At 48.1% G+C, this 16,766-nt stretch overlaps 1 protein-coding gene across 3 annotated transcripts in view; it reads left to right on the forward strand.

The window, feature by feature from the left end:
- Window positions 1–16,766, forward strand: part of TP63 (tumor protein p63) — a 186,443-nt gene that overhangs the window by 54,766 nt on the left and 114,911 nt on the right. For all 3 annotated transcript variants that reach the window (XM_015427170.1, XM_015427169.1, XM_015427168.1), the window contains one exon: window positions 10,613–10,867. In XM_015427170.1, the coding sequence (XP_015282656.1) occupies window positions 10,613–10,867 (255 nt within the window). The remainder of the gene's footprint in view (window positions 1–10,612; window positions 10,868–16,766) is intronic.

Genomic DNA, 16,766 nt, shown 5'->3' on the forward strand with positions numbered 1-16,766 from the left:
AAAAATGCTACATTAGCATTTCTTTTGTCTTTTCTAGATTGAAAGTCATCTTTTTTAGGAACTTTAGGAATGTGAAATATGACTATGGACATTTTTACTTGGCATGAAATTATCACAACTAGCATATTAAAAATATAGTGTATCCAAACAATTATTACAAATAGAATACCCACCCACATGCAAAAACAAAACTGAAACTTTTTAATTTTCTTCTGACAATCGCACCTCCTAAAGGAAGAAATTCATCTTGTTCTTGCATTGGAGAGTTCAGTTTTTAACCTAGGACTTGCTTGTCCTCAGTGCACAGAAATTAGATCAATCTGATACCATATATATATATATATTTTAGAAATGATTTGGAAAATATCTGAACACCTTGTCTTAAAATATTTTATTCATCATGTTAAAATAAAACGTTCCATAATCAGTTTTTTTTTCTTTTCTTTTTTCAATTTTTCCAATTTTTCAGAAAAAAACAAAAAAACTTCCAGAAAAAAAGGGAAAAAAACCTGGTTTTTTTCTGAATTTTTCCGTTTTTTTTCTGGGCCTTCACATCTCTACACCTGGGCGCATAAGGCTGGGGCCAAAATCCTTATCTTTACCCCCACCCACTCATTTTGGAAAGGGTCCCTCTCCCCTTGTGCCCCCAGCCTCCCCCTCGAATGAGTGCCGTCCTAAACAGAGAGAGGCCCTCCAAAGCACACCGATTTCAGTGGAAACAGAAGAGCGCAATTCTGCCCGTTTGCCTTTGCCCTGGAGTGCAGTTTGCTTGCTTAGCCATTTATACCCCAATTTCCTCTCCTAGATTGCCTTGCCAGATTTTTTTCTACCCTCCTTTGTTTTACCCTCCCAGTCCCCCGTGTGGCTGGCCCCGGGTCACCCCTGGGGAAAGGACAGTGGCTCGGTGGAAGAGCCTCCAGTGGATGGTCCTCTGCATTGCACGCAGAAGGTGCTGGGTTCAGTTCCTTGGCAACTCCAGTTAAAAGGGCCAGGCAAAAGGTGGTGATGTTAAGACCTCTACTTGAGACTGCGGGAGAGCTACTGTCGGTCTGAGTTGACAGTATTGGCCTCGGTGGAGCGGAATGTTCCGATTCAGTATCAGGCAGCTTCGTGTAAGTGTGGGTGCAGCCAGCAAGATTCATAGCATCATAGAATGTTTGAGTTGGAAGGGACCTTGCAGGTCATCTAGTCCAACCCCCTGCACTCTGCAGGAGCACAGCCAAAAGATAGCCATACAAGATACCCGAAAGATGGCCTTCCAGCCTCTGCTTGAAAATTCCCAGCGAAGGAGCACCCACCACCTCCCAAGGCAGTCTCTAAACAGAACAAAGGAGTCGCTTTGACCAGATCACACATTCAACTACGAACGGTTTTTTCATTCAACTTTTGAGCCAGGTTGGTGTAGGAACGCGGACTCTGAGCTGGAGAGCCGGGTTTGATTCCCCACTCCTCCTCCACATGAAGCCTGCTGGGTGACCTTGGGTCAGTTACAAGTTCTCTCAGAGCTGTTCTCTCATAAGCAGTTCTCAGAAGAGCTCTCTCAGCCCCCCCTACCTCACAGGGTGTCTGTTGTTGCATCGATGACACTGTCTACCGATCTCATCCTTTGCCGTCCCCGTCTTCTTTGACCTTCAGTCTTTCCCAGCATCAGGGTCTTCTCCAGTGAGGGCTCCCTTCTCATTGGGTGGCCAAAGTATTTGAGCTTCAGCTTCAGTATATGGCCTTCCAGAGAACAGTCAGGGTTGATTTCCTTTAGAATTGACTGATTTGATCTCCTTGCAGTCCAAGGGACTCTCAAGAGTTTTCTCTTATGAAAGTATATATAAAAGTATAAAAACCTTTGTTTTCTGTAAGAAAAAAATGTGAAGTGCGTTCAGTATTCGAGAAGGCGGTGCAAACGGAAGCCGCTAACGCTACCACAGCACGCGTGTCTTTAATTTTTGGCATCTGAGAGATAGGGAAAAATAAAAGTTGAAGGTACAAGTAACTTTCCGTAGTAAAGAAAAGAAAGGGGTTTATTTGGACACGGACTCACTCATAGAGACACAATGGGCAAACATGAATGCCATCATGTTTGGATATTAAGCAAAACTTGGTAACACGGTACTCTTTAATAATGTGTCGTTATTAAACACGTTACAGCCTATTGTTACCAAACTTATTTCCATTTAAACAACAACAAAACTTGGAAGATTTTGTATACCTCTACAGTGTTTATTCTTTTTTTAAAAAAACTTTTTATTTTATAAAAACAAACAAAAATACAAACACAAACAAAATATGAAAAACATACATACATAATGTGTCGTTATTAAAGGCCATGAACGTGATTGACGGATCGGGCTCTTGTTCATTGAGTGTTGGGTATAAACCCAGCCTCCTCCTCCTCCTCCTCCTCCTCTTCTTCTTCTTCTCTTCTATTCTCCCCTGTTTTATCCTCACAACAATCCCGTGAGACTTTGAGAACAGGTGTGGTGTAGTGGTTAGAGCATCGTATCATGATCTGGGAGAGCCAGGCTCGGATCCCTACTCTGCCCTGGAAGCTCGCTGGGTGACCTAGGGCCAGTCACACGGTCTCAGCCTGACCCACCTCGCAGGGTTGTTGTGTGGCTACAGTGGAGACTAGAACGACAGTGGAGACTAGAACGACAGTGGAGACTAGAACGATGTTACCTGCTTTGGGGTTCCCCACCGGGGAGAGAAAAGTGAGAATAAATGAAGCAAAGAAATAGAAACTCGTGCTTATGAGCTGTTTGACTGCCGATTCAGGTAATCTGTATGTGTGAGAAGTGTGCAAAGCTTTGCTCCATGGGTAGGACAAAACCCTTCCTTTTAAGCCTCAAAATCAGTCTGTGCACCCCCTTCTCCAGGTTAAGCGTGTGTCTCAAGAAGGCAGTCCCAGAAGGTCGGACCAGAACCAACAGGTTGAAATTAAATAAGAAGAGTTTTCAGCTAAACATTAGGAAGAACTTCCTGACAGTGGTGGTTCCTCAGTGGAACAGGCTTCCTCAGGAGGTGGTGGGCTCTCCTTCTTGGGAGGCCAGATGGGCATCTGACAGCAATGCGGATTCTGTGAACTGAGGCAGATCACGAGAGGGAGGGCAGGAAGGGTTGCCTCAGTGCTTAGTTCTTGTGGCCCTTCTTACATGCTCAGGGAAATGCAGATCACCACTTTGGGGTCAGGAAGCAATTTTCCTCAAGGCCAGTTCGGCTGGAGATCCTGGAGGTTTTTGATCGTCTTCTGGGCATGGAACAGGGGTCAATGGGTGTGTGTGTGGGGGGGGGAGGAGTATGTGAATTTCCTGCATTGTGCAGGGGGTTGGACTAGATGACCCTGGAGGTCCCTTCCAACTCTACGATTCTGTGATTCTAAGAAAACTCATGTTGGAATAAATGCTGTTAGTCTGTCATGTACCTCCGGCACATGTTTTATTAAACATGATGTGCCTTTCTTCACCTACATTTTACATGAGACTCTTTTTAAAAAAGTAATCTTGGTGGATTTTGTTCCAAATCTGTTTCTATCGAACAGCCTCTTTAAACTGTTTGAACAGCCTCTTTAAACTGTTTCACTCTAGGATGAGCTCTGGTCAGTGCCCGGTGGTGGTATTTGGGTGGCATAAAGAGAGCTAGTTTGGTGTAGTAGTTAAGTGTGCGGACTCTAGTCTGGGAGAACCGGGTTTGGTTCCCCACTCCTTCACATGCAGCTGCTGGATGATCTTGGGCAAGCCATAGTTTTGTTAGAGCTGTCCTTGAAAGAGCAGTTTCTGTCAGAGCTCTCTCAGCCCCACCTACCTCACCGGGTGTCTGTTGTGGGGAGGGGAAGAGAAAGGAGTTTGTAAGCCGCTCTGAGACACCTTTGGGTAGTGGAGGGCGGGGTATAAATCCAATCTCTTCTTCTTCTTCTTCGTTACTTTCTCTTTCTCTTTCTTTCTGCCTCCCCCCCTCCCTCCTTCCCTCCCTCCCTCCCTCCCCATCTATTTGCTTTCTTTCCACCTTTCCTTTTCTTTTTCTCTCTTCCTTCCTTCCCCCTCCCTCACCATCTGTTTATTTTCTTTCTTTCTTTCTTTCTTTCTTTCTTTCTTTCTGTCTGTCTGTCTGTCTGTCTGTCTGTCTGTCTGTCTGTCTGTCTGTCTGTCTGTCTGTCTGTCTGTCTGTCTCCATGTATTTCATTCTTTCCACCTCTCTCTCTTTCTCTCTTAGACAAATATATATCATTGGACAAATAGATATCATTGGCAATATCTGTTTTTACCCCTTTTGTTTTTATTATTGGCAGTCTCGTTTCATGTTCCTAAAAGGCTAATTTTTAATTAAAACACGTGTGTCATATTTGTTCCCCTCTTGCGGCTCTCAGACATCTGACGTTTATTCTATGTGGCTCTTACGTTAAGCAAGTTTGGCCGCCCCCGTCGGGCCCCTTCCGACTCTGTGCGATCCTGTGATTCTATGAATGAATCCAGAAGAAGAGCACAATTGGATCAGGGGAAAGGCCCCTTTCCAAAGCCATCCTATACAGCGTCTGTCCAGCACTTCTGTTTAGGATCACACTGTTAGATTATCTGTTGCCCGCAGTGGCCGTGCCTCCAAGGAGCCCGGCAGGAGGGCATGAAGGTAAAAAAAAGGGGCCTCCCTTGTCGCTGGTCTAGCGTTGGGCCTTGGGCGGTGTCATCCCAACTGAAAAGGCTGAGTTGGGGGTATGGGTGGTGGTGGGGGTGAGCGGCTTAAGCCCCCGTTGCATCATCAAAGCAGACCACCTGAATGCGTAAATAACTTTCCAGCGTGTTCTCTTCAAAGACAGCGATCTTGCACGATAAGCCCGGGGAGTACCTGGAGCTCTTTTGTTCTCAAAAATGCGGCCTGGGTGGAGGAAGGAGTAAACGGCTCGCGTCCCCCCCCTTTAATTGTTCCCTTGTCAGAAGGCGTACGCCTCCGCGAGAGTTATCTGATGGTTACCCGGGGGCTCGCCGGAGCCTCAGACGCTGACCCCTGCGTGCCAGCGGCCTCTCCTGCCCCATCTGGCCCCGGGGCACAGCCTCCCGAGTGGCTCACCTCGGCCCAGGGGTGCATCTCTAGGTCTTAACTTTCCTCCTCTCACCTGGGCGTTTTGCTGCACCTGTCTGGCGGGGGGGGGGCAAAGGGCGAGGGGCTCCAAGGAGCAAGAGGGTAGGAGAGGCCCGGCCGGCTTCCAGCTGTTCTTGTCAAGGCGAGGATTAATGGCTATTTAAATAGCAAGCGGGGAGGCGGTGGGGTCGGACTCTGGAATGCGGGGCGGGATCAGTCCGGGCGGAATGGCTTCTCCCCTCTCAACCATTTAGACAGATGGTTTCTGGATTGCTTGGAATGGCGCTTCCATATTTACACTCTTCTCCCCACCACCACCCACCTCATTATTATTATTATTATTAAGAGACCTAATCTGCTCCGGCCCACGAGAGTTTGGAACTCTGGGCATGCCTGTGGAGTGTGGCTGATAGCCATGCTTGTAGCCGCCACCACCTCCTCTGGCAGTGAATTTCATGTGGGTGAAGAAGGACTTCCTTTTATCCGTTCTAACCCGACCGCTCAGCAATTTCATGGAGTGCCCACGAGTTCTGGTATCGTGAGAAAGGGACTTCCTTCCCTACCTGCTCTATCCCATGCATAATCTTATAAACCTCGATCACGTCACCTCTCAGCTGTTGTTTCTCCAAGCTAAAGAGCCCCAAGCGTTTTAACCTGTCTTCATAGGGAAAGTGTTCCGACCCTTTTATCATCCTAGTTACCCTTTTATCATTCTAGTTGCCCCCCCCCCCGGCTCCCCCACCACTTTCTAAAAACACTTGGTGGGCACTTGGGAAGGAGTCAGTGGGCACTGTGTTAGCAACTCCTGCCCTTGGATTTGGGGGGGGGGGTTTAATCAAACCTGGTATAAGCCATCCAGTTTGGTAAGCTAATGACTGGTGCTGTTGTCTAATGATCCTTCATCTACAAGTCTTATTTGGTGTTCATCCAAATTTTAATATCAGAATCTGGATTTTGGTGTGTTTTTTTTTTTGTTAATAATTGCTTCAGATTTCTCAGACTTCACTCAGTGTGCACGTGTAAAATGTTAAATACTTTCGACAGAAGAAGAGCCCTTTTCAAGTCCGAGAGTTCCAGAGCGAGTCCTTTTCTGCAGTGGCCCCAAAGCTCTGGATGATATTGCCCCATGGGAGGAGATGCATTGGCGGTTGCGTCAGGAGAAGTTCAGTCAGAGTTGCTTGTGTGGGCGAGTTTGGTTTTTGGAAGATGGGCTGCCGGAAATGACACTGCCCTGTGACAAAATGAACTTCGTCTAGTGTTTTTGCATAACTTAGAAAGATCTTCATCGTGTTACGTGTAAATTTGCTGTTTAGCCTGTCTATAAGTTTGAAGTCTACCTTCCTCCCCATGTTCCTCTTAGTTAGCTCTTGCTGTGTGTGTTTATTGTGTGCGTTTTGTTTTATTCTTTCTCTTTGTCCTAATAAAAACCTTTCCGGTCGAACACCTGCCTGGTTTCTTTGAGGGTTCTCTTGAGGGGAAAATCCCCGTATACGTAGGTGGAGAATCCCAGTTACCCCCTCTCGCTCTGTCTCCTTAGAGCTAATTTCCCCAGCTAATTAGGAAGACCGCCTCTTTGGGTAACAGTTAAGCCAGATAGTGCCTTTCAGGCTGGGGAAATAGCAGAGAGAGGGAAGGCCAAAGTTCCTTCTCCACGCACACCACAGTTGCCATCTGAAGTGGGAACCGTATGTGCAGGAAGTGAGGACAATCCACAGCATGTGTGACTCTCGGGATCTGAGGATTAGCTCAGAGAAGAATTCTTGTATTGAGCAACGACTACTTCAGAGATGGTCTTTCTCGTGCTCCGCTGTGGGTTGTTAGAGTGAGCGAGCCGCGCGTGCATGCAAACCGAGCCAGCCTTTAGGTTTGAGAGTTCAACTTCTGCCCTCTGGACGCTGGGAACAAAAATGCAGCCCCGGACCAACAAGATTAATGTGTTTTTCTCATATGAGATGATGCATTTCAAAGCACCACCCACTCCTTTTGTATGCGGATTATATTCTGCAGCGCCATTGTATACGGCGCTTTGCAGAGAAGCCCAGCAAATCACGCAACTGGATTTAAAATCAACAGTCCTAAATATTAACTTTAGGAAAGGCCTGCTTTATTCCTGTTTGTTACAGACGTTATGCTGGAATAAATGTTGTTAGTCCTGAAGGTGTTACTGGACGCCTGTTTTTATTATGCTATAATTTAGTATTTATTATTTAGTATGGAGCTGCGGTGGCTCAAGTGGTTAAGACGCTGAACTGCAGGCTGTGGAAGGTCAGTAGTTCAGCAGTTCGAGACCTGAGTGTGCCGCAAGACGGAGTGAGCTCCCATCTCTAGTTCCAGCTCCTGCCAACCTAGCAGTTCGAAAGCAAGAAATTGCAAGTAGATAAATAGGTACCACTTTGGTGGGAAGGTAACAGCCTTGGTGTTTAGCCATGCCGGCCACATGACCACGGAAACGTCTTCGGACAGCGCTGGCTATTCGGCTTTAAAATGGAGATGAGCACCGCAACCCTAGAGTCGGACTCGACTGGCTTTCGAGCAAGGGAACCTTTACCTTTACCTAATTTAGTATTTCTCAGTGGACTAAGTGGATCTCTGCAGCCTTTGTGGATTTTAGAGTCGCCAGCCCGGAGTTGGGAAATACCTGGAGATTTTTTTGGGGGGTGGAGCCTGAGGAGGGCGGAGTTTGGGGGGGGGGTGGGGCTTCAGTGGGGTCTAATGCCACAGAGTCCACGTTCCAGAGTGGCTGTTTTCTCTAAGAGAACAGATCAGTTGCAGGAGAGGTTGGCAACCGCGTTGAAACTGTATTGTACTGGTCGTTCTAATGGGATTAGTTGTTCTTGTATTGGTCGTTTTTATGGGATCGATTGCTTTAAATACTGGAGAAGTGAACAGTGGCTCACAAAAGCTCCTCCCCGGCCACAAATTTTGTTAGTCTTTTTAAGGTGCTCCCAGACCTTAACTCGCTTAATGGAACAGCCACATAGAATAAACGTCAGATATTTGAGAGCCCCAGGACATGAACAGATATCACACACATGTTTTTATTGAAAAACACACTACACAGGGATTATTACTGTGATAAGTGCGCTAAACTAAATAATACCGTACTGCAAAAATCAGAAAATATATGCTGTTTAAATAAGTTAAAGTGATACGCTTTTTCAACAAGGTTGGAATACAAAAATACAGTCAGTTTCAAATAAACAGAAACAGTTTTTAACGAAGTAGATGATGTTAACGACGTTCTCCGGAATGTCCTGTGTCGTTTCGACGTTCCTTCTTCTGAACAAGATTCTATAGATAATTTCCAGTTTTTTGTCTCATCTATAAGAGTAGAAAGGAAGCCTGATCCTCATCAATGCTCCCTCTAAGCTGTGAGCCAAAATTCTACTTTGTGAGCCAAAATTCTACTTTGTGAGCACCTGGCATTAAAGGTGTGAGCGATCGATTTGGCTGCTGCATAAATTCGTTTGCTCTGGAGCCCCATCCTTTCCATCCTTTCCTGAACGAGCACGAAAATGTGTGAGCTGGAGGCTAAAAAACTGTGAGCTAACTCACACTAACTCAGCTTAGAGGGAACACTGATGCTCATATATTTTTTCTTCATAGGTCAACAACAAAGCACAATTGCTAGTAGAAAATTCATTTTGGGTGAGTTACAGTGAAATGGATTGCCTTGAAAAATAGGCAAATTTGCTTTTTGTTAACAAAGTTAGACTGTGTGAAAGAGCCGCATGCGGCTCCTGAGCTGCAGTTTGGTCACCTGTTTGGTCACCCTGTCGGGGACTCTTAGGCGGAATCTGCATTTGTCTTTCCCACCAGTGTCCCAGCCTTTTTGACTCTGTCTTCAAAAAAAGCTGTCTACGTTTGGTGTCGTTTTCACACCTCAAGAGTGCTAGCATACTTTTGCACGTCCACATATGTTTATCGCCCTCTCGTGGCGGCTCCACTGTCATCGCCCCTCCGCACCGCTTTAAAAGAACCTTCTCCAAACAACATTCAAACAAGCATAGAGAAAGACGGCGTCACAGCAGCACGAAACTGATTTAAAAATGCAAATGCAGGTTCGGCCGAACTCCTTTCTACTGTTTTAAATACTCCCTTCGAAACAGCTCCGTCTGCACTGTCTCAAAAAACAACTTCTTCTTCTACTTCTTCTGATCTCCTCCTTTTAATCTCCTCTTCTTTCAACCAGTAATTTCTGGAAAGAAAAGCCTGGTTGACGGATTATGAATCAACGTCAACTTCTTCTTTTTTTAAAAGAGATAACTTAAACTATTCTTCTGTTGTGAAATTGCGTGGGGTCAGAGATTCAGAGAGGAAGAAAGTCAGGGGGGAGCGTTTGATCTCCTCCTCCTGTCTCTTTCCCCACCGTTTTCCCTCCACTCCGCAGTTGCTCTGATCCAGGAGAACCTTCCCAAGATGGCGCTGGACTTTGTGATGGCCTCACTGCATGTTGGCCCTTTCTCCTTTTAATCCATGTTCACTGCTGCGTCCTCCAAGCGATTCTGCACTAAAATCGAATTCAACCTTCTTTTTAATCTAGGTTCCCCCCCACCCCATTCTTCACTAAAATCGAGTATTGGAGGTGCCGGGCCCCCGGTCCATCAAATTGACCATGACTAAGAACAGGGCGTTCTCGGTGGCGGCTCCTATCTGGTGGAATGAGCTCCCAGAGGAGATCAGGGCTCTGCGGGACCTAGGACAGTTCCGCAGAGCCTGCAAGACGGAGCTCTTCCGCCAGGCTTTTGAATAGGAGCCGCCGCCACCACCAGTATACCATCAGTGTAATAGCACATTATCGACGCCCTGGAGGACATCTGTACATGGGCATGGACTATCAAAGCCCTAAATATTCTTTTTCGCATCATGGGCAAGACTGGGACGTCTAGAAGACCACCATCTTGTTTTTAGAGAGCTCTGCTTTAGATTGGTTATAAATTATGATGTAATTTTAATATTTATATCGTTTTTACTGTTTTATGGTTTTATCAACTACATGTTGTTAGCCGCCCTGAGCCTCCGGGGAGGGCGGGATATAAATGCCAAAAATAAATAAATAAATAAATAAAATAAACCTGTGTTCCCTCTAAGCTGAGTTAGTGTGAGCTCGCTCACAGTTTTTTTAGCCTCCGGCTCACGCATTTTGGTCTCGGCTCAGGGAGGAGGGCTCCGGAGCAAACTGTTTTATGCAGCAGCCAAATCGCTCGCTCACAACTTTAATGCCAGCAGCTCTCGAAGTAGAATTTTGGCTCACAAGACCCCACAGCTTAGCGGGAGCCTTGAGTTCGACCTTCTTTTTATTCCATCGCCACCGCCCCCCCCCCCCATTTCTGCATTACCTTCCCTCCAGTGGTCCACCCGGTTTCAGCCTGCTGTCGCCCCGGGTTATTGGGATGCTGTTTTGCGGTGGACTTAAATTGCCTCAACTCGGAACACTGAGAAAATGCAGAGTGGCCGACCAGTGCGGAAAGGGCCAGTGTCTAAGCATCTTTTTCCCTTCCAGAAGCTCACTTATGTTATCTTTTCCTCTCTCTTCCTCCCTTTCCAGCCGCAGTACACCAACCTGGGGATCCTCAATAGCATGGACCAGCAGATCCAAAATGGCTCCTCCTCCACCAGCCCGTACAACACAGAGCACGCGCAGAACAGCGTCACGGCACCCTCGCCCTACGCCCAGCCCAGCTCCACCTTTGACGCCCTCTCGCCTTCCCCGGCCATCCCTTCCAACACAGACTATCCGGGACCTCACAGCTTCGACGTATCATTTCAACAGTCCAGCACGGCCAAGTCTGCAACGTGGACGGTAAGCCAGTTTCCCAGCCACTGAGTTGGGCCTGCCTTTGTGGTCGTTGGGGGGGATCGTAAGAGGAGGTAGCCAAAGCTAAAAACTTGCCGGAAAGTGTGTCCACAGGGGGAAAAGCAGGCTGTGGGTAATTATTACTAGCCGGCAAGTCCAGAATGCTGCAGCTCGACTATTAATGGGAGCTGGACAGGGCAGGCATGTTTCTCCCATACTGTAGATGCTCCATTGGCTGGCTATCTGTTACTGGGCTCAGTTTAAGGTATTGGCTATCACAGGCTGTGGTCACACGGCAAGCGTGCCGCGATTCGTTCCCGCTGTAGATTTGATCGGGGATATTTTTAAGCGGGTTCAGAGGATCACACATCCCTTGCCCAACAGCTCACTTTGCGCGACAATGCTTCAGGCACTGTCCAGAGAGGGTTTTTAAAAAAATTATCTGTGCATGCGCACATATGGGCACATGCACATATGCGCATGCGCACAATGGAGAAAGTCACACACATACAAAAACTACCGGAAGATGACGTAATTGCAATCATTGCAAAAGACGGCTGTCCAGATAGGCAGATCGTGGATTCAAAGCGCAAGTACCCGGAAAGTAGTTGATTTCCCCAGTGTCAGAAAACATACTAGGGGGCTTCCGGTCGGGGAAAAAAATGGCGATCTGACGCACCTTGCAACCGTGCAGGGTGGACGGGGGCTTCTTCTGACAGTTTGGGCTATTTTACAGCCCAACGCAACCGGGAGGATCGTGTGAGTGAGCCCGCTTCGGTGCGGGAGACGGATGTGGGCGTCTGGTCAGCAATTTTAAATGCGAGAGGGAACAGCGGTGAAGCCCAATCAAAATGACCGTCTGACCACAGCCCCATACAGAGCCCTCCATGGCCTTGGTCTCTCATGTTTGTGCGACCGCCTCTCATGCCTCACCAAGACACCTTGGCTCAAGTCAGCAGGGGCTTCTACGGGTGCCAAACCGCAGGGCTCTTCCAAAAAAAAAGTCCGTATGCAGCAAGTGCTTGTGCCGGTGGTGGAAGGAACAGCCTCCCCTGAGGCCTTGAGTGACATTCGCGTTCTAGCAGGGGTCATTTCGTAGAAAAAGAGGTGCAGGAGCTCATTAGCATAACTCATTAGCATAACTCATTTGCATATGCCACACCCCCTGACATCACCGGAAGTGTGTCAGAAGGCAACCCCCCCCGCTCAGGCTCCCCTGGCCTGTTTTGAATTGCTAGGTATTGGGGGGGGGGGGACGTGCAGATCTGCCCTCGCAGAGGAGGGAGAGCTTGTACCTGAACAAAACTTGGTCTTAAAGGTGCCACTGGACTGTTTTGGATTGCTAGCTATTGGACGGGGGGGGGGACGTGCAGATCTGTCCTCGCAGAGGAGGGAGAGCTTGTACCTGAATAAAACTTGGTCTTAAAGGTGCCACTGGACTGTTTTGGACCGGGGGGGGGGCGGGGAAAGCTCTGCAACTTGCCTGGCTGCTTCTTGCTCTGACTGAGGGCTGCTGGGAGCAGGGGGTGGGGCTTGTTGCATGTGCCCGCCCCCTGGGCTCTTTACTGCCAGAGCTCCGCTCCTGTGCGCTCCTGCAGGAAACGACCCCTGCTAATAGGTATGCTAATGAGCTCCTGCACCTCTTTTGCTATGAAATGACCCCTGATTAAGAGCACCCCTTTGCAGCAAGCACGCAGTATCCTCCAGTGGAACGAAAGCCCAGTGTGTCCCACTGTGGTGGGCGGTGTGGACCACTCCCGCAGTCCGTGCTGTCTTCAGCTTGCTTTGTTTGCAAAACTGTTCTTGTTGCTTGGGTGTGTGGGGAAGTTAAACTAGTTTACAATAAAAGACCGGATATCATTGGCTATGAGGAAAGGCTGAAGAGTCCGGGACTTTTCTGTTTCGAGAAGAGACGGTGGAGGGAGGATGCGATTGGGGTTTACAAAATTCTGCGCGGGGAGAGATTGCTAGCTATGGGGGGGGGGATGTGCAGATCTGCCCTCACAGAGGAGGGAGAGCTTGTACCTGAAGGCGGGCCAGGGGGGGCTCTGCAACTTATCTGGCTGCTTCTTGCTCCTCGTGGCCCAACTGAGGGCTGCTGGGAGCAGGGGGCGGGGCTTGTTGCATGTGCCCCCCCCCCCGGGCTCCTTACTGCCGGAGCTCTGCTCCTGTGCGCTCCCGCAGGAAATGACCCCTGGGTTCTAGAGCCGCCTTGGCTACCAGCAGCATCCCTCCCAGGCCCGCTGTGGCTATGCTGCGATCTCCCCCCGGCTCCGTGACATCGTGCAAATTGGCCCCAAGTCAGAAAGCCTTAAAGTCTTATCGGGCTGCCAACGTTGACTGTGTTTTGTTTTGTTTTTTTTGTCTGTGCTGCATGCTGTGACTCCCGGGCTGACACATGCCTGTCACCCTCCTTTCTCCCTTGACGACGCTCCAGGAACCAACCTGATGGGAAGGGTCTCTTGGGTTACAGTGACCCCATTAAAAGTTTAACTGGGCGAGGCCCCGCCCTTGCGGAGAGGCCCGGATTCCGAAGCGCCTCTTTCTCCCCAGTCTCCCAGAGGCGTTGGCACGGAGGCGGGCAGGTTACTTGGTGCTCCTCGGTTCTCCCCAGCCTCCCAGGCCCTGCCGGCTTTGCTGGGAACGGGCGTCTCTTGTCGGCAAGATCATCGCGTTCTCGGCAGGGATTGTACAGCCAAGGGAAACGTTTGGGGGAGGCTGCGGGCTGAGTCACGGTGTGCTTGGCTCCCCAGGGCTGCAGCCGGGGTGCAGAGAGTTTGGCAGCTGTTGCCAAGGGAGAGAGAAAAAGAGATGCAGATGCAAAGAGATGGTGTGGTTCCTCTCCTGTTCCAAGTAATACCGGTTTGCCTACACGTGGTGTAGTTGTTCAAGTGTCTGGCCTTGAGCGCCATTCTCACGTTACAGTGAGCCCAGTCGCAACCTACGTGTTGCATGTGTACGCCCATTCATAAGAAAGAGCCAACCTGTGTCCACTTTACTTTAAAGGTTTAACAGTGTTTCCTCTAAGCCGAGTGGGTGTGAGCTAGCTCACAGTTTTTTAGCCTCCGGCTCACACACGTTCGTCTTCGCTCAGGAGGGATGGCTCCAGAGCAAACTCATTTATGCGGTAGCCAAATCGCTCGCTCACAACTTTAATGCCGGTAACTCACAAAGTAGAATTCGTGCTCGCCAGACTCCACAGCTTAGAGGGCGTATCCCGTACATGTGTTGATTATAATGAGGGAATTACTCTGTGCTCCGTATAAAGAATAGTCGAGCATATGCTCTAATCAGGTTGTACCTTGTGTTCACGGTAATTTGTGAATGGGACTTTGGGCCACCTGGGTTCAGGTACACACTCAGCTATGAAGCTTCTTGGGTGTCCTTAGGATGGTCAGTTTCTCTCTCGACCTACCCTACCTAACAGGGTTGTTGTACGTAGAAATGTGAAGGCCTCGGGGAAAAACCTGCAAAACCCCCCCCCCCAATTTCGGTGATGGTGTGGAAATAGTGCATTTTGCCAGTGTTTTTCTCAGGACTTTTTTCTTACAAAAGAATTTGGGGAAACAAACTCCAGTGAAATATTTTTTTTCCTCTGAAATGGTTGAAATGTTTTCTAAGGTGATGCTTTACTCTCTCAGAGAATACGTCATGGGAACGTCTGAAGTTCATTTATTTTTATTTTTGTTTATATATTAAATGTATTAATCACCCAATCTCTGCTAGTGCCGAGCTCTGGGCGATGTGCAGCCGTCTTAAGAACATGTCTCAAAGCAATTAAAAACATTAATAACACATTTCAAAAAGAGGTCAGATGGTGAAAACTAATGAATCCAGTTTCAGACTGCCGGCCACTTTGCAGGCAGGGCAGTGAGAAGCTTCAGTTTTGAGGATGGAAAAATCGGAAAATTTGGGGGAACCCTAAAAAAATTTAATTGGGGCAGCCCTACAAAAACAAAATCTCCTAGGGAATATTTCTTTTCTTTTGAAATAAACGAAATAAGCAAAGCATGCATCTACTTGCAACTACCTCGCTTTAGAATTTAGAATTGGGTGAATTTGCTTGTTGAAAACTAAGGGGTTTATGGTTTTAATTCCATGGATATGCGAACTAATGCAAACTACTGCATTTTCTGTTAAAGCAGCAAGATCAGTTTAGGGTTGGGTTTTGCTTTTTTTTAAAGATCTGTTTAGGTTTGATAGGAAAATAAGTATTGCATGGGTTTCAATTTTTCCCAACTAAAACGTATGTAGTACGCAGAACTTGGATGCATGGAAAGGTGCGGTCTCTCCTCCTCTTCCAAAACAAACAAAAATTATACTAGCCTCTCTGGTTTGATAAGGGACAAATGCCATGTTACCACCTCTCTCTTTCTGTGAATCATGAATCATGAATCTGATCTTGAACCTTGAATCTTGAGAGCCAGTTTGGTGCAGTGCTTAGGAGCCTGGACTCTAATCTGAGAGAACCGGGTTTGATTCCCCACTCCTCCACATGCAGCTGCTGGTATGACCTTGGGTCAGTCACAATTTCTCTCGGAGCTGTTCTCTCAGTCACAGTCCTCTCAAGAGCTCTCTCAGCCTCACCTCCCTCATAGGGTGTCTGTTGCGGGGAGGGGAAGGGAAAGGAGATTGTAAGCCACTCTGAGACTCCTGCGGGTAGTGAAGGGTGGGGTATAAATCCAATCTCCTCCTCTTTTTTTTCTTCTGAAGCAGAGTGATGGGGTTTACCACTGGAAAACCAGCAGTTGGAGTGGAAGTTCCCTGGAAACCTCCTGAGCCCGCACGTGGGGAGGGCGGGGTATAAATCGAAGAAATAAATAAATAAAAATAAACCATGTTAGAAAAAGAAAAAGAAAGGACTCAGCGGAGCTGATGGGAGAATGGGCAGATAAGGGCGTGTCTCTCACCGTTTGTGTGAGGTCTTTTACAACCCGAAGCAAAGCCGAAAGCGGCTTTCAAACGGGTGCCGTCGTTTTATTGTGGGATTCTCGGACCTGCCGAATTCCCATCTACCTCGAGCTGGCATAGGCACCTCCCCCCCACCCCTTTTTTTAATCCCAGAAGAAAACAAGGCATCTCACAGGTGCTACACCTGGCGTTAGGTTCTTTTTTCCAGAAGAGGAAGAGTCCTGTGCTGCTCTTTCACCTCCTGCTTGAATGGGGAAAAGGCGCAGAAGCTTCCTGTGAAACGGGGCTTGGTGTGTTCACCTCCTGCCAGCAAAATCAGGCTCAAGCAAATGCCCCACGCTTTCCCGTCAAACACTTAGATGGGTAGAGTTGCCAACTTCCAGGTGGTGGCTGGAGATCCCCTGGGATTACAACGGATCTCCAGGAGTCAGAGATCAGTTCACCTGGAGAAAATGGCCGCTTTGGAAGGTGGAGTCTGTGGCATCGTACCCGGTTGAAGTCCCTCCCCTCCCGAAACCCCGCCCTCCTCAGGCTCCACCCCCAAAATCTCCAGATATTTCCCATCCCGGAGCTGGCAACCCTTTTTGAACCAAGTCACATTTAACCTTTTCCACATGACCAAAGTTTGCATGTTTTCTAAAACCATTAATAGCCTTACGATCTCAGGAGGTCATGGCCAAGCAACCCCTAGGAGACCGGGCCGGGGGACAGAGACATGAGTGGGGGATGTCCATCAGCTGACAGAGTGATGGGACTTTTGGGCAAACTTGGAAGTCATGTTACAGCTCTCTAGGAATTGGATAAAAATCTAAAACCATAGAGTTTTGGGCAGTTCCGAGAGAGGAATGATGTCACTACCAGGTTTCCCCAAAAGTGATGTCATGGTGTTAAAGTTTATATTTCTCCCGTTGTCACTCAGAGTAGAAGGGTGGTCTTCCTTCCTTCCTTCCTTCCTTCCTTCCTTCCTTCCTTCCTTCCTTCCTTCCTTCCTTCC

This window comes from Gekko japonicus, unplaced genomic scaffold, assembly GCF_001447785.1.
Source record: "Gekko japonicus isolate JY-2015 unplaced genomic scaffold, Gekko_japonicus_V1.1 scaffold759, whole genome shotgun sequence".
Classification (NCBI taxonomy): Eukaryota; Metazoa; Chordata; class Lepidosauria; order Squamata; family Gekkonidae; genus Gekko; species Gekko japonicus.